This window comes from Bombyx mandarina, chromosome 07, assembly GCF_030267445.1.
Source record: "Bombyx mandarina strain Sakado chromosome 07, ASM3026744v2".
Classification (NCBI taxonomy): domain Eukaryota; kingdom Metazoa; phylum Arthropoda; class Insecta; order Lepidoptera; family Bombycidae; genus Bombyx; species Bombyx mandarina.
Window position 1 is genome coordinate 140,896 of NC_143214.1, and position 23,618 is coordinate 164,513.

Sequence of the window (23,618 nt, forward strand, 5' to 3'; positions counted from 1 at the left end):
TAGTTCCGTTTTAGAATGGTGGATTTTCAGGTCAAGCTTGGCATTCTTCGCTTCATTCGCTTCTATTCGCTTCAGTATGAAGGTCATCTCATCCTCACTTAATGCAACGATCGTGATGTTTATCTGCATATCTGAGATATTATGTAGCTTTTCTACGTCAAATGCAAATTCCGCCGTCCCAACTCTACTACTATCAATAAACGTCAACGTCAAAATCTGCCAAACACAGTGGCGAAACATGCATGATGCATGAGGTCGTTCAGAATTGAATTTGCTGGAATCTAAAATTATTTTTATTTCGTTTTTATTAACACCAGAATGACTATATTCCACGACGAGATAGAAATAGAAGATTTTGATTATGACGAAGAAGATGAAATGTACTATTACCCATGTCCATGCGGTGACAGATTTCAAATAAGCAAGGTGAATACTTTATTTAATTTTTATCATGAAAGATATTCTCAAAGAAATAGTTTCCATTGGTTTTATACTACTTGTATTTCACATTTCGAATCTTTAATTCTTCTGATAAGATTTTTAATTTTTCTTCAGAAGTTGTCGTAGCCTAAAGGATAAGGCGTCTGGTGTATTGTATCTTGCGATGCATCGGTGTTCGAATCCCGCAGGCGGGTACTATTTTACCTAATGAATACGTACTTAACAAATGTTCACGATTAACTTCCACGGTGAAGGAATAACATCGTGTAATAAAAACCAAACCCGCAAATTACAATAACTTGCGACAATAATAATTACTGGTGGTAGGACTTCTTGTGAGTCCGCACGGGTAGGTACCACCACCCTGCCTATTTTTGCCGTTTTGGTTTGAAGGGTGGGGCAGTTGTTGTAACCATACTGAGACCTTGGAACTCATATCTCTAGGAGGGTGACGGCACGTTGTAGGTGTCTACGGGCTCCTTTAACCACTTAACATCAGGGGGCCGTGAGCTTGTCCATCCATCTAAACAATAAAAAAAAACATACTTACATACATACAGAGGAGGGCCGTTCGGATTGTCGATAATCCCATTCTCTCGGATCGTTTGGAGCCTCTGGGTCTGCGGAGGGACTTCGGTTCCCTCTGTATTTTGTACCGTATGTTCCATGGGGAGTGCTCTGAGGAATTGTTCGAGATGATACCAGCATCTCGTTTTTACCATCGCACCGCCCGCCACCGGAGTAGAGTTCATCCATACTACCTGGAGCCACTGCGGTCATCCACAGTGCGTTTCCAGAGATCTTTTTTGCCACGTACCATCCGGCTATGGAATGAGCTCCCCTCCACGGTGTTTCCCGAGCGCTATGACATGTCCTTCTTCAAACGAGGCTTATGGAGAGTATTAAGCGGTAGGCAGCGGCTTGGCTCTAACCCTGGCATTGCTGAAGTCCATGGGCGACGGTAACCACTCACCATCAGGTGGGCCGTATGCCCGTCTGCCTACAAAGGCAATAAAAAAAAAATAAAAAAAACTTAATCACAGAACAAAAATCAATGATCCAACAAATATTATTTACAATATTATCAGTTTATTAACAATAATTGTTGTATTGAAAAAACAGGAGGAATTAATGGCGGGAGAAGAAGTAGCGACATGCCCAAGCTGTTCTCTCGTTGTCAAAGTTATTTATGATCTGGTAAGCAAAATACGAAATTCTATAATTTAAATTTATTATTATAAAACAGTCTTTCTCAAAGTGGGCGATAACGCCCCCTGGGGGGCGTTTGAAACCTAGAGGGGGGCGTTAAGGGGCCCAGGAAAAAATGGGGGGCGTTGATGTGGGTTAGGGGGGCGCTGTAAAATTTGTAATTTCATTTACTTAATTTACCCATTACCATCCAATGTCAAATAGTATAGTAGCCTAAACAGCTCACTTATTGTAAACATTGTTTACTATTTTATTTCTATATAATAATAGGTTGGGGAAAAAGTTTCTTCGCATTTTTTAAGAACATTCACTACATTTTTTAATATAGTTTATTCGCATTTAAGTAAAGTATGTCGGTACCATTTTGTTCGATAACTTTTTGCGATCTTGTAGGTAGGGACATGATCCTATTGCTATAGAAAATTTGGGGCTTCTGATCAAACTACCGCGACAATTGGTTTTGGCAGTCCTCTCGTGATGTTAACCTGACACTGCCTAAAGAATTCTGAAGAGACCGAAACAGGTAGAAATCTGAAGGTGCAAGGTAACACCTCCCAGCCAAGCTCTCTTAATTTTTGCTGAGTGGCTAAAGATGTGTGAGGTCTAGCGTTATCGTGATGAAAAACCACACCCCTTCTGTTGATTAATTCCGGCCGCTTTCTCTCAACTTCTTGCTTTAATCTCATCAGTTGTTCGCAGTAGAGTTCAGAATCGATGGTCCTGCCTGGTGGTAACAGCTCATAATGTATAATGCCCTTCCAATCCCACCACACACACAGCATCACCTTGTTGCGAGTTAACCCGGGTTTTGCCAGAGTCTGTGAAGCCTAACCGGCCTTTGACCACAACCTTTCTCGTACGTTCTTGTCGTACGTGATCCACTTTTCATCACTAGTTATCAGCTTCTTCAAAAATGGTTCGGTTTCATTACGTCGTAATAAAGAATCACAAATGAGTACATGGTTCATTAGGTTTCTTTCAGTGAACTTTTTTTTGTACCCAGTTTTTTTCAAATGCGCCATAACTATTTTGTGGTCAATTCCCAGTTCTTCAGTTACGTCGCAACTACTGATATGCCGATCTTGCCTCACTTTTTCAAAAATGGCATCGATTTTATCCGTAATAGGGCGACCAGAGCGACGTGCACCTTTGACTTCAAAATTTTCGGATTGAAAACGCTTAAACCAAATTTGTGCTACTCTCACAGACACTGCACTGGGTCCATAAACATCGCAATATTTTTTCACGGCTAGCGTTGCTTTTTTACCTTTTTTGTAGTAAAATTTTACAATGTATCGAATATCTTCATTAGATTCACTCATCTTGACAGTACGAAAAATAAGTAAAATCACACATCTTCCTAATTTTAATTTGGAATTATCTTCTTTCGAACTTAAACTTTTAATGATACCAAAACCAGCCAGATACAAATAGTATAGCCAAGGAGATCTTATTACAAGTTCATACCTTTTTAAGCTATTGCGTAGCTTTTATCGCGGGCCTTGAGCGCGGCGACCGAATCATGAAATTCCGTAACGAAAAAAACCTAACATCCCTCACTCCGCCTACCATGTAGCTCGCGTTCAACACATTCACACGTTGCGCTTGTGTAGTGTTTGTGAATAAGCGCGTGGCGTGACGTCACACTGCATGCGCATCATGAAATGTCTGCCCATCTCTCTCTCGCGCGGTTTAGCTTATGAGTATGAAGGGGACAGTTAAGGTTTTGCCTTTATTAAGGTTTAATGTAGCGTGGTCTTGTTTTATTATTGTTTTAATATTAAATTATCATTGTCTAATTATAATGTCATAAGTTGATAAAAAAATGCTATGCAATAGCTATACCGCCGCAGTTCCCGAGTGCCACACGTTTTTTTTTTTTGTCAAAAGGAAATCGCCGGATTTCCCTTCACTAGGGATGGAGGGCGGGGCATGTCGGAGTCGAACCGACTAAACCTCTTGTCGCTCAACAACCAGCATCTAAACCTCGCATGAGACAGAGCTCATGAAAAGGCAAAGGAGGGAAAGTGAAGCGTTTAGTGCGGAGCACATCTCTCCCATCACCCTCCCCCTCGGGACGCCGGACTGGTGGTCGTCGGCGCCACGACCACCAGCCCTCTCGGTCGGCATGCTGTCCGAAGCCCGCCTAGATGGCGCCGGTTAGAATAGTGTATCCTACGGAATACCCCGCTGGGTCAGAACCAGCGTGGGTTAAGGATAGCCGGCCTTTCATCACCCGGATGCTCATGCGTAAAACGTGTGCAGATCAGCTTGCACATCGTCTTCTTAGGCCCCCTTCGCCGGTCCCCAGGCTGACATGTGAGGGAGATCCGAAACACTTAGAGGTCCAGATTGGCTTGGGCGAGATTCGCCTTCCTGGACCCCGCTCGATGGCGGCGGGCCTGTGCATCTCTCACGCGCCAAGCCGCCTCCTTTAGCAAGATGGTGCACTCGCAGAAGTCGAGCATCGCCTTTCACGACTCGTCGTCACCGAGCATCGATGCCAGAACAGTCGTTTCCTATTTTTGCGACGAGGACACGCCGCCGCCCCTCCCATGCGGGGCAGGCGACGAGCGTATGCTCTGCCGTGTCCAAGTCGCAACCACAATGGTGGCACTCTGCCGTCGGCTCGGCTCCGATCCGGTGCAGGAACTCACCGAAGCAACCATGCCCAGTGAGTACCTGCGTGAGCCGGAAAGTGAGGCGTCCTCTGTCACGATTTACCCAATTCACAAGAACGGCGAATCGATTCGACGGTCCTACGACCAGCCGAAGGATCGACCAGCCGCCTGGACCATGACTCCAGCACGGACTGCCGAGATTGGGCCCTCCGCGCTCTGACCACACCGGGGCTGGGACGCGCCACGCCCCGGGCATGAAGGTTAGCCCGCCACTGATAGTCAGCGGCGGGCGCCTCCGCCTCCAGGACCCAAGGCGGCGTCCCAGCCAGTACACACGCCGCCTCGAAAGAGATGGTGCGATAACCACGGATGATCCTAACCGCGATGGTGCGTTGCGGCCGTTGCAACAACTTCGCTACCCCCAAGGCCAGTGACTGGTCCCACGCGGGCGCCTCGCATAAGGCGCATCACCTGGTCAGGCCCCCCGATGTTGGGAAGAAGCCGGCTTAACACGCCGGCCACCCCCAACAAACGAGGGACCAGGTTCTGAAAGTGAACACGGAAGGTCCAACGACTGTCCAGAATGAGGTCGAGGTACTTCAACTGCACCCCGACCCGATACGGACGCCTCCAACCACGATATGGGCATCGACAGGTGGCACTCTCCGCGGCCTGTGGAACATGGCCTCGGTTTTACTGACTGTCACGTCGAGGCCTAATCTCCTGATTTTGCCGATGACATGCGCCACCCCAGCGGTGGCAAGACGAGCAAACTCAGCAAAACTCCCCCCGGGACATGACCAGCGTGTCGTCTGCGTAACAGATTAGGCTTAGGCCCGGGAGGAGGGCACCTCTCAGTACCCAGTCATATTCGATATTCCACAAAAGGGGGCCGAGCACCGACCCCTGTGGAACACCGCGCACGACCGGGAACCTGTGCACGATCCCACCGTGCTCAGTACACGTGACCGATCTGTCCTCCAAGTAGGAAGCCACCAGTCGGCGAAGGTAGGGGGGCACTCCGTGTCTTACCAGGGGCATTTTATTAAATAAAAGAACACTTATTGCGGCATAAATATTATTATGCTGTCGCGACACTTTTTGTAAATAATAATGTTTTTTACAAAGTCGTAGTACATTATTTTATTCTATCATCAATAGTTTCCGTAGAGCACGCGACGTAAATAATATTTTAGGTAAAATTTTTTTACACCTTGGGTTATTGGAGTTTTAGTAAGGATACCAAATTTTTTTCAAAAAAGAATATAGCCTATGTCTATCGTCACTCGCCTATGTCAAATAGTGAAACAATTTTTCAAATCAGCTTAGTAGTTTCGGAGCCTATTGAATACAAACAAACAAATCTTTCCTCTTTATAATATTAGTATAGATATTAATTATTACAAACGCTGACTTAGGCGGCGGTTTTTATTTGAACCAGTTCTAAATTATAAACTAAAATTCTATGAAAAATTACCCATATTTATCTATAATACGAAATGATATTAATTTATTTTTCGTAGTTTCCTTCCTTCTTGCGTCGATAATCCTCTGTGCTGAGGGTCGTGGCCTCCTTTAATAACTTTCTCCTGCATCATCTTGCGCCATTCCTGCCTGTCCTCGGCTGTGTGGATAGCAACGTGGACTGAGGTATTGAGAGTGGAGCGTATTTGGTCCAACCAGCACATTGGATTTCTGCCTCTGTGCCTTCTCCCGCATACCTTGCCTGTCACCAGCAGCTTTTTCATATTGTCACCTCTCTTTCTGGCGATATGTCCAAAGATCTCGAAACTCCTCCGCGCGCATGTACACTACATTGGAGGTGCATTGGAATCTTGAGCTCGGTAAGAATGGGTTCGTTGGTTCTGTGTTCTGTCCAACGAATCCCGAGCATTTTCCTCCAGCACCACATCTCAAACGCGTCGATACGTTGGCGGTCGGCTTTCTTGAGGATCCAAGTCTCTGCGCCGTAGAGAAAAATGCCACCCAAACTCGGTCCATTTGGGACATAGCTCTCTTTGCCACACTGATTCGCCTTCTGAGGTCCTTTTCGGAGGATCCATTACTAGCTATGACGGAGCCCAGATAAATGAAATCCTCTACGACTTCCAGGTTTAGCTTATTCGTACTTTACTAAGTTATTATTGTTAGTAGTATTATTTACTAGTCGAAATATAAATTTTTAATTATCTTATGATGAGAATCTTATATTAATGAGAAAGATATTCAACAAAAATAGTTTCGTTCTAATAAATTAGCATAGTAATAGTACAGTGAACTAGCAATTTATTTTGGTAATTCTGAATTTAAACAAACATATTGATGAGAAGAATTCATTTTTACTTTGCAAATTTGTAAATACAGGCTCTGTAGCAATGTACGGACATATAATATATTGAAGAAACAATAATAGCATCTACAAATATATATGTACTACGTGGTACTACATTTACTAAAATTAATACAACATTTATTAATTAAATTAATGAAATTGTGGTTTTAAAGTTTTAGGGGTGTATAAAAAATGGGGGGCGCTGAAAAATTATTGATTTTCAAAGGGGGCGGTAAAAGAAATAAGTTTGATAATCACTGTTATAAAAGTTATGAAAATTTCAACCAATACAAATTACAAAACAATACATACGAAAGTATTCAGTGTTAGGGAAGCATGGTCTGCATTTACTAGCCAATAACATTTGCCTTTTGTTTTTACTAGGAAAAATTCAAAGCAGAGTCTGAAGAAATAGTAAGAGATGATACTGACAAAGAAACTGTTAAGGTATAAAAAGAAAATACCAAATTTTGGTAAATGAGCCTACAACAGACTCAGCAGGATGAGTTGTCTGCATCAGGAGCAGAGTTCTAGGATGCAATTAACATTATCTGTGATCAAAAATATTTTAATAAAGTTAAGATTGTTAATCTTGTATTTTTTTTTATTATGATTATGATGATTATAAATTTTAAGCTTTTTATTTTAATACATCACACATTCTTTAGAGATCATTTGACAGCATCATTTACATTGTAGTGAATCAGAATCCCTACTAAATCATCATACAGACCCCTTTGATCATTGTCCCTTGTGTCAATGAGCTTTGGAGTGGTTTAAGTTATTATAAAAAGTGAGGAATAACATTCAATTGTAAATGACCCAGGTCAAATTTTTTATTTTTATTGCTCTTGTAGGCAGACGAGCATACGGCCCACCTGATGGTGAGTGGTTACCGTTGCCCATGGACTTCAGTAATGCCAGGGGCAGAGCCAAGCCCCTTAATACTCTCCACAAGCCTCGTTTGAAGAAGGACATGTTATAGCGCTCGGGAAACACCGTGGAGGGGAGCTCATTCCATAGCCGGATGGTACGTGGCAAAAAAGATCTCTGGAAACGCACTGTGGATGACCGCAGTGGCTCCAGGTAGTATGGATGAACTCTACTCCGGTGGCGGGCGGTGCGATGGTAACAACGAGATGCCGGTATCATCTCGAACAACTCCTCACAGCACTCCCCATGGAACATACGGTACAAAATACAGAGGGAACCGAAATCCCTCCGCAGACCCAGAGGTTCCAAACGATCCGTGATCATCAAATTATGTAAAGTAAATCTGTGAGTTGACATTATATTATCTTCTCACCCATTAGTTCTTATTCCATTTAACAGCAAAAGCACATGTCTACTACTAGCAGTGTATCTTTTTTGCTCTTTTATTCAAAATTTTTTGAAATTTAACAAATAAACAGCATTGCTTTGCGGCAACTGCAAGTGGAACAAGAGGTGCCAAGAGAACAATTTTAAATAACTGCACAAATTAAATAAAATTACTATTTAAATGCAAATGGTCTATTTTATACTCAATAAAAAATATGAGAAACACATAGTGGGACTTATCATTAAAATTAGTGTACAATATTCATTCTAAAATTATATATTATTCAAGATAATAGAATACATTAAACTAAATGTTTGACTAGCTATGTACTTACATTCTTTCTTCTAATTATAAATTCATACATTTTATTACAAAACCAACAAACAATAAATCTTAACACAGCTTTTGATCTCTTAAAATTTTAGGCATAGACATTATAAATAAGACCTATAATTTCATAATTTAATACTGAATTTTTATGTTATAAAAGCATTTATTTTCATGGCTCAGTGATGCTAGACTAAATTTTTTTCCATATTTATGTTTTTAGTTTATTGCAGTACTTTTTATATTTATACCTTTATCTTTATTGATAAAAGTAGGATAACGAAATCAATGCAAAATAATATTTACTTTTAAATTACCAACAGTAAAGTTGTCAGCTAGTTTCATTTTATTGCAGTATTACAGCAAAATAATGATGCAAATAACAAACACTTCCAACACTCCCCAGTAAATGATCATCAATCTCACATTTCAACTTCTGCACACAGCAGCAAAAAAATTTTGCTTTGCGACTTTCCTATTTAGGTAGTGCGTTTTTCGGAAACCACCCTGCGCTCTTGCCGCCGACGTCCGTTCTTACATCCAATCCTATTTACATTCCACTTTTTCATGATTTTTTTTACTATATCTATCTATTTTAAGAAGCACTACTTTACATAAAATGAATAACAATTTAGATCAATCATGATTTTTTATTGGACGAAAAATCCTGTATATTTATGGAGTCACAGTTTTAGATGTTGTATGTGAGGACGTAATGAAGCTACGTTTAAATAGTTGGTAACCATATACGAAGCACACTGTATTTATACAGAGATAATCAATAAAACCTGCAAGTGTGGAGTCAGAGGATATCATTAGTCCATTTATTAATGAATTGTCAAAGTCAAAGCTATAAGCGATTAATGGAAGGATAATTATTGAGCTAATTATTACTACGTAAGGCATTTAGCGTTTGCTTATTGTTGGAAGCTTCAATGTATTTCAATTTGGATGAAAACGAATTGGTACTAAATAGTAGTTATACGTAATACATTAAATAAGTAAATTTTTTTATAAATAAGAATTCACGAGTAGAGTATAAATAAAAGTATGAAATAATGCAATGTAAAATGAAGATTTTTTTTCTTAAAACTAATAATCTGGTTATCTTGAAAGAATATTTGAACAACTTCAGCCTGAGACCAATGCTTATTCAAACCAAAGCTTTTTCTGGTCATTTTTTTTTTTTCGGTCCTAGTTCAATAAGAGCCGTGTGAGACTGTGAGAATAGAGATAGGCACCGCAGCGTTATCCATGCTGAGTCATGTGGCTCTTGAATTGGTCATCTTGCAACATGTGGAAATCCAATATAGGTGTTTTCAGGTTGAAGCACTTTCACCATCAGTAAAGTGTTATTGAGGTGCGGGATACTAATACAGTGGCAGGAGCTATGCGGCGTGGTCGGGGGGGTGCGGGGGGCCGGGCGGAGGGGGCGCGGCAGGCGCCAGGGGGCCGGGCGGGGGAGCGGCGCGCGCCAGGGGGCCAGGCGGGGGGCCGGGCGGGGGCGCGGCGGGCGCGCGGATGTTGAAGTGCCGCACGGCCGCCTCCAGCGCAACGTTGTTCCCGCTGAAGTACGCGGACACGGCATTGTGGAACAGCAGCAGCTGCTTGTTCATTACTTTCACCTGCGAGGCAAAGCTAAAATTCAATATTTCCACTTAACGTCCTTACAAGCACTCGTAACACTAAATTTAAAAGTAAATTAAAGTCATTTAAATAACGCTCGATCTAGAGAAATTAATAATTGGTTTGAGAGCACACTCTGTATTTTAATGTGGGTGATTGTTAATGAAACTGCTCCCTGTAGCAGAGTGCGATAGTCTCCGTTACTGACGTGAAGAAATTTCAGACATCAAAACTCAGATTAAATCGTATATTCTAAAAGGTAGTAGTTTCGTAGACGGGCGTGCGATTCCACAGAGGCACAGCGACGGCGGCGCTCACCCTGTTGTCGTGCAGCAGCTGCAGCTTGACGGCGCAGTCGGAGCGCAGCCGCTCGTACAGCTGGCGGTGCGCGCGCACGGCCGCCTCCCCCGCGCCGCCCGGCCCCCCCCGCGCCGCCCGGCCCCCCCGCGCCGCCCCCCGCCGCCTCCAGCTCGCTGCGGTACGCGTCGTACTCCACCCTGGCGGACATGTCATCTCACATTACTCACACACGAGAACAGTATTCTTGAACTATCACATCTATAATGAACACTCTCTCGCAGTGAGTTTTTTTTTTATTTTATTTTTATTGCTTAGATGGGTGGACGAGCTCACAGCCCACCTGATATTAAGTGGTTACTGGAGCCCATAGACATCTACAACGTAGACGCGCCACCCACCTTGAGATACAAGTTCTAAAGTCTCAGTATAGTTACAACGGCTACCCCACCCTTCAAACCGAAACGCATTACTGCTTCACGGCAGAAATAAGCAGGGCGGTGGTACCTATCCGCGCGGACTCACAAGAGGTCCTACCACCAGTAATTACGCAAATTATAATTTTGCGGGTTTTTGATTTTTATTACACGATGTTATTCCTTCACCGTGGAAGTCAATCGTGAACATTTGTTGAGTACATATTTCATTAGAAAAATTGGTACCCGCCTGCGGGATTCGAACACCGGTGCATCGCTTCAACACGAATGCACCGGACGTCTTATCCTTTAGGCCACGACGACTTCAAGTGGCGAGTGTTGCAGTTCGTGACCCCACTCACGCCGGTGAGTGGCGCTAGAATCACTTTTCGCCGCGGCCACCTAACCTACTATGACTGTACCTTAGTCTTGATTGACTATCAACACTCGAGTTTTATTAATAAATGCTAAATATAGCTATTGATTGGTTTAAAAGTATTGAATATTTAATTGCTTACCTTGCCGATTCATACTGTCTTATTGTCAATAATGTATCCTCAATAGTTTTATTGGTGAGAGTGTTCAAGGAATTATTGAAGAAATGTAATGCAGCCAGCAATACTTCACCGTTGCGGGTCAATGAACGTTGAGTATCTGCATTGTAGAGAAATCTGAAAATAATTATAATTTTAAGTATCTTGTTTTTGCCTGTTCACAGCCCAATTACTGTTAAGTGGTTACCAGAGACTGAGCAATTAATTAGAGAACTTACTGGTTCTGCAGTTCCGGTGATTTCTGTGCGAGGTCAGCAAATGCTTCACCCAGCGCACGTTGAGTGTCAAAGGCGAGAGCAAGCTGCCCTGCCAGAGATGAGCTCAAACGTAGAACTGCACTGTACTTGCGTTGCGTTTCACGAACCATCTCAATCTGGGCCTCCAGCTCTGTCCAAAACACAAGCGTCTATCACTTCTACCAGCAATCAACAAATTTCAAATATTTTGGTATAATTTATATTTCATAGTAACACATATTTTATATCTTAAATGTATGTACATTTGTAGGTATACCTGTATCAACAGTTCTTGAACTTTTTCCAAGTTTCTCATACAACAATTGTTTGGTACACTTGTAGGTGGAGACTCCCCAATTACGTATGGACTCCAGCTTGGTTGATCCAGTTCGAAGTAGTGTACTTGTGCCTGCAGAACCATTATGTGACACTTCTGGTGGTACTGAAAACCAAATGCAATTTTATCTCATTAGACAAAACATTAGAATGTGTTTATGTTAAAGCTACAAACAGCTTTTTTATAAGATTACAGCTTACTTATTTTCGCAATCTATAAACAATTTGATTGATAGTTGATCCCCTCTCAAGGTAGCCTGTAGTCTCATCCAGAAATATACTATAAATAGTAAAGCAAAATAGTGAAAGCAACAAAAATTGGTTACTCCTATGCTGGTGAAGAGAAATAATCAACTTTTTACCATATGCAGGTGGAAAAGGCATAGATCTTGAAGTAGGAAACTTGGGTTCTGTTCCAGATGTGATGGAGTCACTGGACTCCCTTATTGGAGGAGTGTCCTTCAGCATTTCATGGATACTGCGTTCTGATTGCCTGTTTGTAATAAATAAATGTATTTTAATTAATCTTTTAAATTTTGACTTATTTTTTAGTAGTTATAAAAACTTATTGCTGTACGATTATTATTACTGGTTATTTTAACGCAGTTAGAAACTGACGTGAGTCTTTTGATTTTTTTATTCGTCGTCTTTACTTATTCAAACGCAATTTATACCGTTTAGTTTTTTAAACATTTTTATTGAGCTTACTAGTGCGATCAGTGTACACGTAAGTTTACTGGTTAAATGACCTTTACACTATTTCATTGTTTCAGTTTTGAACCAATTAAAAAAGCTGTGCCAATCACAATTAAATCAATTGCTGGATCTGATGCCGGCAAATTGACGCGAATGGGTCGTAAATGTATCGAATGCATAACTATAGCACAATGTCAATTTATATGAGTCACAACTTTGCACTCACCATTTGGACATCTTGTATATTTACAGCCTTTGCTACAAGCAAATAAGAATTAACAGAAATTACAATTATTTAATTATAATTCATTCAAAAGCGAACTATTCATTTTCAACTACTTTGGAATACTTCAACGATCGACGCCATAGATTATACACTTAATATATTTGAGAATCGACGCTATGCTAACATTTGAGTTTGACAACTAAGACTTCGTTTTGACAGCTGTGATATAAGTTTTTTTACTGAATACCTAGCCTGGATTCTATTCTTTTAATCAATTATATTTTATTACAACACACTTGGTACATGCTATATAATAAAAAACTTTAGGCCGGAGTGACAGAAGTTGATTTATTAGAAATTGATTAAGAGATGAAATTTAAGGAAATGAGATGACAGTAAAAAGATGGGAATGGACTTGGAATTTAATATGCTGGAGCGCGATAATTAATGTGCTTGTGATTTTATTTTGTTTTACCAAACTTTACACAGATGATAAATAGTAAGCTACTATTCATATATGTACAAATTATCCTATAGAAGAACTAAACTAATAAGATAATTCATATAACTTATTTTCTGGCGTTCTCATTTGGCGTTCTCGTCCATAATTTGGGAGCACAGACTACTATAATTTCCATAAACTTTAACGAAACACCTAGTCATTTAACTATAAATTATGAATACACAACCGTTGGTCGTTTTGATGACGTCGTACGCTAAACGATAAGGCGCTCGGTATACTTTTATTTAGCGCTTGGACTAGGCTGTTGGCCTGTTCAAGATAGAGTTCCACGGTGGAGAAATAGCGTCATGTAGTAAAAATCAAATCGGCAAAATACCCACATGGTTTGCGTAATTACTGGTAGAAAGTCTTATGAGTCCGCATGGGGCTAGCACTACCTACTAACTCATTAGGTACTCTACTAATTTTCAGCCCGAAGGAGTATTTCGTTCCAGCTCGCAGGGTCAGGCAGCAAATGTATTAAATGTACATAGAACATATTGTCACTGTTCCAAGGTGAGTGGCAGCATTTAAGTTGTTGATGTCTGTAGGTTCCGCTTCCGATAGCCGAGAGCCGACGAGATAGTAAGCTCGTTCACCCGGCGATTTATAAAACAAACAATATAAGTATATGTGAATCTGTGGTATTAAATTACCTATTACGCAAGACCAAGCATACGTATTATATTATTTTTAATGACAAGACACATTCATGAGAAACGACCCATAACATTATAATTAAATGATGAATTCCTTCTTCAGAAAATGCGATTGCGGGATGTTCACCTGGATAAACCCTGATGGTGAACCAAAAATGACTAAAAACTTAATTTTTTCCACAAAAACGCAGATGTTCAATGATGTATCTGTAATCATTCGGCTTTGCAGACATCGGTGATCTTCGGATCGGTAAGAGTGAAATCGAATTAGAATATCAAACTGGAAAGACCCTAGTTGATGATGTCTACGCTCAATGCAATAACACCAAAACTCAAAACATCTAAGCGGTCTCAGCTCAAACTTCAAAACCGTCCCGATTGGATAAGAAGTTGTGAAGTATATTTTAATCAGCTCTAACTCTATTCTGACCCTGAGATCATACTCTGAAGCCCAAGTAAAAAAGGCGTGGAAGTTTTTTAACGAGTAGGTAAGTTTACTTTGTGTAAACTGTCCAGTTGTGTCAGTCACGTTTCAATAATGATCGTCATGCGTCGAATCCTACTCGAGACAGCCTTCGGGAAGCTGCGCAACACCGCTTATTTGAAGACGATAGTTTTTGAGCAGTTGCCAGCCAATAGAATCAGAAATGACGGTATTCGTAGGAGAATCACGGTGAACGACATAACTCGAAGAATTGCTAAGTCGAAGTGGCATTGGAGTGGGCACATTGTTCGTAGAGGAGACACCGGCTGGGGACAAAAGGTTCTCGAGCTGTGACTGCACACTGGAAGACGCACCGTGCGGCACCCATAAGAGTGATCGGCGACCTGTTGGAAGTGGCAAGAATGACCTGGATGCAGACAGCGCAGGAGAAACCATTATGGTAAAAGAGAATGATGAGGCCATTAAGCTGATGATCTGTTGATGCTGTTGCTGCCTTTGTTTTCGAGATAGTCAATAGACTCAGTATTCGAATAAACTAAATAGTTTCCGAAATGTACTAAATACCTACAATACCTAGGTCCGAAACTAACTTACTCGTACAATACTCATTACGCCTGATTGCGGGGTGTTGTCTTCAGCCTTTTTTTTCTGTAAATTGGATGCCTCTTCCTGACCTACTCTCGGTGCCGTCGGACGCTCCTAGTTTTACAATAATTCTTGCAGCAGCCAGACAAAGCCCAGTTCAATCAACCCGTAAAATTCCCGCAGTGTTGGGTGCGTCATTTGCTCAATAGCGGTAGTCCGATAAGTTTCTCGCCGATATTTTTTATTTGTTAAAGTGTGATCGAGCTCATGGACCACATGGCGTTAAATAGCCACCGGAGCTAATAAACATCACAGCGTGAATGATGCTGCCCACTTTGGGTTTCTGAGATTTTTGGTCTAGGTCTCAATTTTATATACTGTTAATTACGCAAATTTTTATTTGTGTGGGTTACGCAGCTTTTAATTTTATTTTAATTTCTTTATCGTCGAAGCCATTCGTAAACAGGAGTTGAGTAATTATTTCATTAGGAAAATAGGGCCTCCGGGATTCGAACACCGGCTCACTGCACTGGGTGTCTTATCGTTCAGGTCACAACGGCTTATTTGTATTACCGTTTGCGATCGCCAACCGACGCATCACGGTGGTAGGGCAATTATAAGCCGGCATGGGATACACCACAATCTTGTCCATTTCTAGTAAGTAATCTTGTCCATTTCTTCAACCTTGTCCATTTCTAGTTCTAGCAAAGCAGTATAGCGCTCCAGTTTCGAAGGGTGGGACAGTCATTATGCCTACTATACAATAGAGTGTTGGACCTTACGTTCCAAGATGGGTCGACCTTCACGTTGTGATGTCTATGGGCAGCTGTAACCTCTATGCCAGGAGGGTGGTAAGCTCGTCCACCAAACTTACAAGTAATTGGACATTTGCTATGTTTAAATAAAAAATAAAGATAGTTTGTTCATGCTTTCTTATATTTCATAAACCTATATTTTATGGCGAAGACAGATGGTGGCAGCTGCCGTCCTGTGTTGTTACATTGCGTAGTTATTTGTAATGTTACTCGTATCGTGTTAGAGACCGCCACGACTTTAGACCTGACGCCACTTTTCGGACACTTCACAAATATTTCTTAACGCCGCACAAATTAATTAATTTCAAAACCTTATTAGGTATAGCTCAGGTCAGTGTTCAGTAATAAGTAAATAAAATCATAATGTACTGCAAAACTTTTTATTACCTACAAGGTAGTCAATTTCGCAGGGACAAACTAAAGACAGGTACAATGAATAAGCAATCGCGGCCACTTTTCCAAGGTATTGAAGTGTTTGATAATCGGCATATGAGTACTATTGTTTGCTCAGTGATCTAAATTTGAACGCAGTCACTCATTCCTGATGATTCATTTTGTAAATGTTACGTTCTCTTTTTTGTTTTTTCTTAGACCATTAATTTTTGTTTTCTTTTTTTTTGATGATTGAAGGATTACTGGTGGCCCGGAGGCCTTTCCAGCTTCACCAGGACAGGTGGGCGAGCAAAGGCTCAACCAGGAGGGGTGGGATTTGCTAACAACTGCCCGAGCGCTTCCGAAGGAGACCTAACAACTCAAGATAAGCTGCTTCACGAATGAATCGGAATCGCGACCCGCTGAGAAGATCCGGCGAGAAGCTCAGCGAGCTGATGCCTTTGTTTTCTACAACTCTGCAGTTCTTACCAAAGACAATTTTACTAAACCAAAAAATTAAAAGAAAGTCGATTTTGAAACATTTGAGAAAAGTTTATTTTTGTTTCTTATTTATAAATAGATTACAGTTATTCATAAAACACATTACTTTCAGATAGCTATAAGTTGATGATTTTAACAGTAGCTCAAAGTTTCTGATAGTTATAACATATACATACATACATATGTATGTAATTATGATAATCAAATTAATACTTACTACTAATTAATACCTACGAACATTGGGTTTCATAATCTATATAACATTTTTAATTATCATTATTTTCTTAGCTTATAATTTATTTACATTAAATTTTGTATTCAATATAAATACGTTACATGCAATTTCAGAATAAAATTACATTAGAGTTCAATTATATACGCACTCTTCTGGTAGAATACTGAGTCAATATATAAAGATAACGTTGTAGAGATATAATTTCCTACATTGTTTATTTGTCTTTGGTAGTTCTGTTGATTAAAAGTGGACTATGCTTAAACTGTAAATTTAATGAATTAGGCGGGAATTTTTTGCATTTACTTACGTATAAAATATTGTGAGGTTGGTCTATTTACAAATGTTATAAATACCAATAAAAATCCAGTTCTTTGTGAAAACATAGAAACAATTTTTCGAACACTCAATCTTGAAACTTAACGCTATCAATTTCATCGCTAGCGTTAAATTCATTAATGACTCAAAGATTCACGAAGCGATGGAGTACTTACCTACTAAGACATGTGTGATGGGAAAAAGATAATTTTAAAATGAAATCCGAGTGACGGATGCAATGGCGCCGGACACGACAACTCGGCGGGGAGATTACTTTACAACATATTATAGAATCTGGTCGGAAGTCATAAATTTAAGTGTTCAAAAAATATTCCCCTCGTAAATTGCGGTTGGAGTACGTATCCGTTTCTGACTTAGTATCTAGGTAACACCAAATTAAGTTTACGAAATTAAGTCTTATACGTCATCACCTAATTGTATTAAATTCCTAACATACATATCGACGCTTGAAAGGCAAACGTGACTAAGCGACAATGCGTGAACTTTACAGTAGACTAATTTAGAGTTGAAATACCTGAAAAAAAATCTATTTTAACGAATCTTGCTGTAGGATTGAAATGATTTTAATAGACCTAGAAATATATTTTTTTTGCGCATCGAATATCATTTATGTATAAAGAGATATAGAGCTAGGAATTTTCCAACGGCCAGGGCAATTGCGTTGTTAAACGAATTTCTGTCTGAAGTCCAGGATGCTGACGTATTTGCCGATAGTTGGGGAATATTTTTTTCCAAAATAATGTTATTTTTAGCATAATATTCGTATGTCGTATCACTCTTGTTAGAGCGGTCGTGGTCGTCATCCAGCATCATTGTTGTGGGCAGATGTTATGCACCTCACGAGCAATCGCTACTCCTCCCGGTTTGTGGTGAGCCGGTTTTACTGGTGGTAGGACCTCTTGTGAGTCCGCGCGGGGGGTACCACCACCCTGCCTATTTCTGCCGTGAAGCAGTCATGCGTTTCGGTTTGAAGGGTGGGGCAGCCGTCGTTACTATAAATGAGACCTTAGAACTTGTATCTCAAGGTGGGTGGCGCATTTACGTTGTGGATGTCTATGGGCTCCAGTTACCACTTAACACCAGGTGGGCTGTGAGCTCGTCCACCCACCTAAGCTATAAAAAAAAAAAGCCTGGTACACTCATGCAAACAGCCGCCAACTGCCGACTTGATCTGGTCGGTCCATCGCATGGGCACCCTTCCACGCGGTCTGGTGCCTTCTACTTTGCCCTGAACGACAAGGCGCTCTATGGAGTCATTTCCTCGCCGGGAGACATGTCCAAAAAATGATAGTATGCGTCCATGCACGAGCACCGAAAGACGCTGCTTAATGCCGAGTTCTCGAAGAATGGAGATATTGGTGCGAAGTTCGGTCCATGAAATACCAAGCATTCGTCTCCAGCACCACAACTCCAGAGCATCAATCTTCTTTCTCTCGACCTGCCGCAAAGTCCATGTCTCCGCAGCGTATAGGAATATGGGGAAAACAAGAGTTTGTACGAGCCGGATCTTTGTGGCTTTGGTAACGCTTCTGTTATAATAATTTTTTATAATTTATATTCTGTTATAATTTATAATATATGTTAGTACTTAATAATTTTAATCATGTTTTTTGTGTTAACGAGTCTTGCGTTTTGGTGCAAACTGTAAGCCTGACTTTGTATTGAATGGAATAAATAAATAAAGCAGTTATTGTCGCTTAGTCACGTTTGCCTTTCAAGCGTCGATATAATAAGAGTTTCTAGATGTACAGGTAATCGTTGCTTAGGTCAGATGATTTGTTCTTTGGGTGGTCTGGTCGTCTAGTCTTCTAGTTTGATGATGTGAGGTGTGGGTGTGAGCAGGGGCGCGATGTTGTCAGCGTGCGCGCGCAGAGGTCGCATCTCCGCGCCAGAACTGTCGCTCACCATCACCGTCTCTTGTGGGCAACACGATGTTTTCATCGACACTGACTCTGTTGATCTCTTGTGACTCTGAATAAGAGAAAGGAAAAGTTCAGGACATAACATTTTAAAAAGGCCTGTTGTCTAACATGTGCAATTATTAGTGATTAGTGCTAAACAGAATGCTCTGAGTGTAGTGACATCGGCACGTGTCTAATGATATAAAAATACTAACAAAATTCAGAAAAGAAACCGATAACAAGATAGGTACATCATTTCACGGTTCACGTAATTTAAGGTAGTGATCAGAACCTATACCAGTCGGAACTACCGGCCAAGCACATCGCGGCTGGCATAGCTCCGTGGACGCCAATGTCGCGTCGTTTCCGTATTTAAATTCCGAGGCTGGTACTAATTTTTCTAATGAAATACATATTAAACATATTTATGCTCACGATTGACTTCGACGGCGAAGGAATCACATCATTTATTAAATATCAAAATTGCAAAAAATTTAATTTGCAAAAAGGCTCCGAACGATTAGCTACCACCATCCTACCTATTTCTGCCGTGGAGAAGTCATGCGTTTCGGTTTGAAGGGCGGGGTAGCCGTTGTAACTATACTGAGTCCTTAGAACTCATATCTCAAGGTGGGTGGAAAATTTACGTTGTAGATGTCTATATACCCAAAATTAAAGTATCTTTTTATAAATATATATTTATTTCTATCAATCAAAATATGTACCCGTGGTATTGATGTATCTCTACCAGCGCAGTGGTAGTTTTTTAATGGCCTTTTTGAAGAGATTAAGTGTTCGGGAGCCAACAAACTCTTCAAAGGTGTTTTGTGCTGCTTCTCGGGTATTGAATTTATTCCCTCCCAAAATTTTGTTTATATTATGAAAAAAGGAGAAGTTTGAGGTGTGAGGCCGAACGTTGTCGTATAGGAGTAGCGGATACAAGCCATTATCCAAGGGCTTCACCATGATTGTGTCCAGTTCCTGGCAGTAGGTACACGTCTGCAGTAATGCTGGTGCCATTTCGTAAGAAGTTGCAATGAATTGGCACTAGCCCACTAAACAGTGATCATGATTTTTTAGGGATAAGTTTTGGTTTGGGACAATGCTTAGGTGTTGAACCAGGGTTTAACCGACATGATTACTGCTTAATAAAAATATTTTTTTTTTATTGCAAGTGACAATGCGGTTCTTAAATATCTTCATGTTAAGCAACTCAAGGCATAGCTTAACGTGTTCGTTACGCTGGAAATCGCTCAGTTCGTACGGCACACGCTAGTCAAATTTCCGTACATTCCGTGCGAATTTGTCGCATATGGACCAAATGATTTTGGCACTAACACTGAAAGCTGCTGCTAGCTCAGCGGTAGATTGAGTACCGTTAACTTCCACTTTCTTATCAGCCCAGAGACGTCCACTGCTGGACATAGACCTGCCCCAAGCCTCGCCACAAAGACCGGTCCTGCGCTGCCTGCATCCAGCAGATCACCGTGAACCTCGATAGATCGTCAGTCAATCTTGTGGGAGGTCTACCCACGCTACGTCTTCCAGTACGGGGTCACCGCTCAAGTACTTTCTGGCCCCAACGGACATCCGTTCTACGAGAAATGAGCCCACTGCCACCTCAATGTCGCAATCCTTTGGGCTAAGTCGGTACCATGGTTTTCCAGCGAATCTCCTCATTTTTGATTTTATCTCGCAGGGAACTTCCACGGTCGCCTTTAATTCGTTGTTGTTGACTTTATTTTTCGGATGATCATAGAGTTCATTTTTAGATCAAATTTTCCATGTCGGAAGCGAGCAAACCAATAACGAGTCGCGCGTTCGTTCGTAGTGCTCACTCCGTACACGTCACTAATGTTGTCAGTCGTTTGTGCTGCTTTTATTGCCACCACGACAATACTCTAATTCCATAATTACTCGTAATTATATCGTGTCCATATTGATGAAAAATATACAAACTTCATAGGTTTCAACCTATTGTCAAAGCTAGTAATGATAAGCAAAAAACTCGCTCATCCAAGATTTCTTATCAGGTACATTTTGTCTAATTCCAACAGTAATGTTAGGAAATGATGATACTGTTTAGATCTCATACATAGAGATTCCATTCCACGACGCCCTTCATGCGGCCAATGATCGGAGGCGCTGGCGGGACATTACAAGGAGCAAAATCCTGTCGACATATAATGGTCACGACCCTCAGCAGTGAGGAAACGACGCGAGGAGGAGGAGAGATCTCATACAGCGAATTGCAATCTCAGGCAGGAAACAAACCGTTGTTGTATAGTGCTGTAGACTGGACCGTTGATTGTATTGTAGTTAGTTCTGAACTGAAGCTCAACTAATGTTTCACTAATTCTAGTTCAATTAGGTTACAAGGGCCTGCCTGATATGTTCATCGCGATTGTCACTACATAAAGTTAGTGAAATGAAATGAACAATTTAAAGTGAAAGTAATTTCAAACAGGACATAACCACGCCGTGTTCAGTGACAATAATTATTTATCCAAGGGAAATTGTTGCGAAGCTCGGAATGAATTTTACTATTTGTATTTACGTTTGTCGGCTGGACCACAGGTATCTTAAAGTGACGAAGCCGACAAGCTTAACACACACTTATCATGCAACAAAACATGCAGGAATTTCAAGTGATTACCTATTTCATATGGTTAAATTTCGAGGGGTGTAAGAAGACAATTCTTTAGCTGTACCGACAGGGTCCATAGACTGCAGCCACATGCCTTCATCTGTTATTTTTGATGGTACCTAGTGATTTCACGATAGGTATATGATAGGATTATGTGAGATGATGCCATATTTCAGAAATAAAACACGTGACAAAAGATTAAGAAATTCGTGAGAAACCCCGCTGACTAATATTGATGAACGACACCAAGTAATCGATTATATTCTATTTGTTAGTTTAATAATTTATGAAATAACTAATTCAAGGAGAAGATAGTAACTATAAGATTAATACAAATAATACATTTGGTTAAAGAGATTTTTTTTGTTAAAATAGGCAAAATACGAACCCTCTTAAAACAATGCGCGATGCTGTGACACAGAGTGGAGGGAGATACTCTTCGACGTTGCCTCATGTGCACGTACAATATGGGATTGAGCACGTAGTTGAGCAGCATCAGGATATCGGACAGATCGCCTAGCAGACCCAGCCGCGGCCACGCGGGCGGGCCCAGCGACAAGTACAGAGCCGAAGTCACCTGGAACCATGCTCCACTTTATGTAACAAATAAGTACCTATGGCGTATCACGACGGATCGTAGCAGGTCATGCTCGATTTTTACGAGAGCATCATCTTCAGGTGGCGGCATCAGCAGATGACGGGGCATTTAAGGACAGTGTCCTTGTCTTTCCGCACGAAGGCGTCGCTGTAGAGGCCGGGATCGGGATAAAAATCTCTCCTGAATCCTGGTCCCCTTAGTATTTTGGTACTCTCTGTGGCAATTTAGGAATCAATGAGCGAGATAAAAAAATACCTCGTAAACCTACTTATACGCGTTTTGAAAAATAGTAAGTCAGTGATGGATAACTGCACTTTCCGACCCAGCGAAGTGCTACGAGATGGCGGTGCCTCTGCTGACTTGGAGTAGCTCGCCAACCAAGAGAAGCTAGTAGCGCCGGTGACCGCTTGTTAGGCGGTAGGGAGGTGAGATTTTTACCCCCCGTCTGCCTCGGTTAAGTTCAACTCCGACATACTCAGACTTTTAGGTAGGCAGCAGCTTGGATCTGCCCCTGGCATTGTTGAAGATCATGGGCGACGGTGACCACTCACCATCAGGTGGGCCGTGTACTCGTTTGTCTACAAGGGCAATAAAAAAATACACGCATTTTGAAAACGTAATCATCTCGAAGAATAGCTTATCTACAAAAATAACTTTTTTATTGAGTTTACTATAATAGTAGGTACGCATATATCATCAGCTAGGGTGTCTCACTCAAACAAATTGCATTTTCTCGAGATAAGGAGTTTCTTCATTTGCTCTCTGCTTCATACAAACAAACATCTGCTTCAAACATATAAACATTCCGCTTTGTAAAATTAAGTACATAGATTTAATTTATACTAATATTATAAAGAGGAAAGATTTGTTTGTTTGTTTGTATTGAATAGGCTCCGAAACTACTGAACCGATTTAAAAAAATCTTTCACTGTTGAAAAGCTATGCTATCCCCGGGTGACATAGGCTATATTTATTATATTTTCAAAAAAATTGGGATCCTTACTGAAACTCCAATAATGTAATCCAATGTGTAACAAAATTACCTAAAATTCTTTAGATCGCGTGCGCTACTTTCCAAGCGAAGCCGGGGGGGGGGGGTCCGCTACATATTTTAATGACCATATTAATAATATCAGCAAAATTCATTGATTAATATCGTTATTCAGTATACTGATGAGTATATTGCTCTGTAGCTGTAAACAGCTGACAATCGGTCTCTCTGTGTCATTGACTTTTATGTATTCAGTGTATTTGATTAATTGATTAGTACATCGGTAATAGCTTTGATTTATAATCAGTATTTATGTTTATAATGCAACTCGTTCCTGTACATTCATTTTAATATTACTTTAAGATAGGCGGGCGTATGGGAAATCTATTTTTC

General features: G+C 40.8%; 3 protein-coding genes across 3 annotated transcripts in view; 1 reads left to right on the forward strand and 2 right to left on the reverse strand.

The window, feature by feature from the left end:
* Positions 1-211: 211 nt before the first annotated feature.
* Dph3 (Diphthamide biosynthesis 3) lies at positions 212-7,232 on the forward strand. The gene is made up of 3 exons (XM_028184733.2): positions 212-426; positions 1,564-1,638; positions 6,988-7,232. The coding sequence occupies exons 1-3, from the start codon at positions 319-321 to the stop codon at positions 7,054-7,056; spliced, it is 252 nt and encodes an 83-aa protein (XP_028040534.1). The 5' UTR covers positions 212-318; the 3' UTR covers positions 7,057-7,232.
* An 867-nt stretch (positions 7,233-8,099) lies between these two features.
* On the reverse strand, positions 8,100-12,798 carry Arfip (ADP ribosylation factor interacting protein arfaptin). The gene is given in 8 exon segments (XM_028184737.2): positions 8,100-9,876; positions 10,196-10,283; positions 10,285-10,374; positions 11,109-11,261; positions 11,363-11,531; positions 11,658-11,822; positions 12,079-12,209; positions 12,639-12,798. Coding segments are annotated over 8 exon segments (1,044 nt in total). The 5' UTR covers positions 12,650-12,798; the 3' UTR covers positions 8,100-9,639.
* Positions 12,799-16,547: 3,749 nt separating this feature from the next.
* LOC114250736 (rhodopsin, GQ-coupled) overlaps positions 16,548-23,618 on the reverse strand; it is a 53,911-nt gene continuing 46,840 nt past the window's right edge. The window contains exons 6-7 of the mRNA XM_028184725.2: positions 22,025-22,213; positions 16,548-19,059 (exon numbers count right to left, since the gene is read on the reverse strand). Of these exons, the coding sequence (XP_028040526.2) occupies positions 18,889-19,059; positions 22,025-22,213 (360 nt within the window). The 3' untranslated portion in view covers positions 16,548-18,888. The remainder of the gene's footprint in view (positions 19,060-22,024; positions 22,214-23,618) is intronic.

What these genes read in the sequence shown, in the direction of transcription:
- Dph3 (XM_028184733.2), top strand. Translation starts at nt 319, where the DNA reads ATGACTATATTCCACGACGAGATAGAAATAGAAGATTTTGATTATGAC. An exon ending in ACAGATTTCAAATAAGCAAG is followed by an intron (nt 427 to 1,563) that starts GTGAATACTTTA and finishes TTGAAAAAACAG; the next exon opens with GAGGAATTAATGGCGGGAGA. An exon ending in TCAAAGTTATTTATGATCTG is followed by an intron (nt 1,639 to 6,987) that starts GTAAGCAAAATA and finishes TGTTTTTACTAG; the next exon opens with GAAAAATTCAAAGCAGAGTC.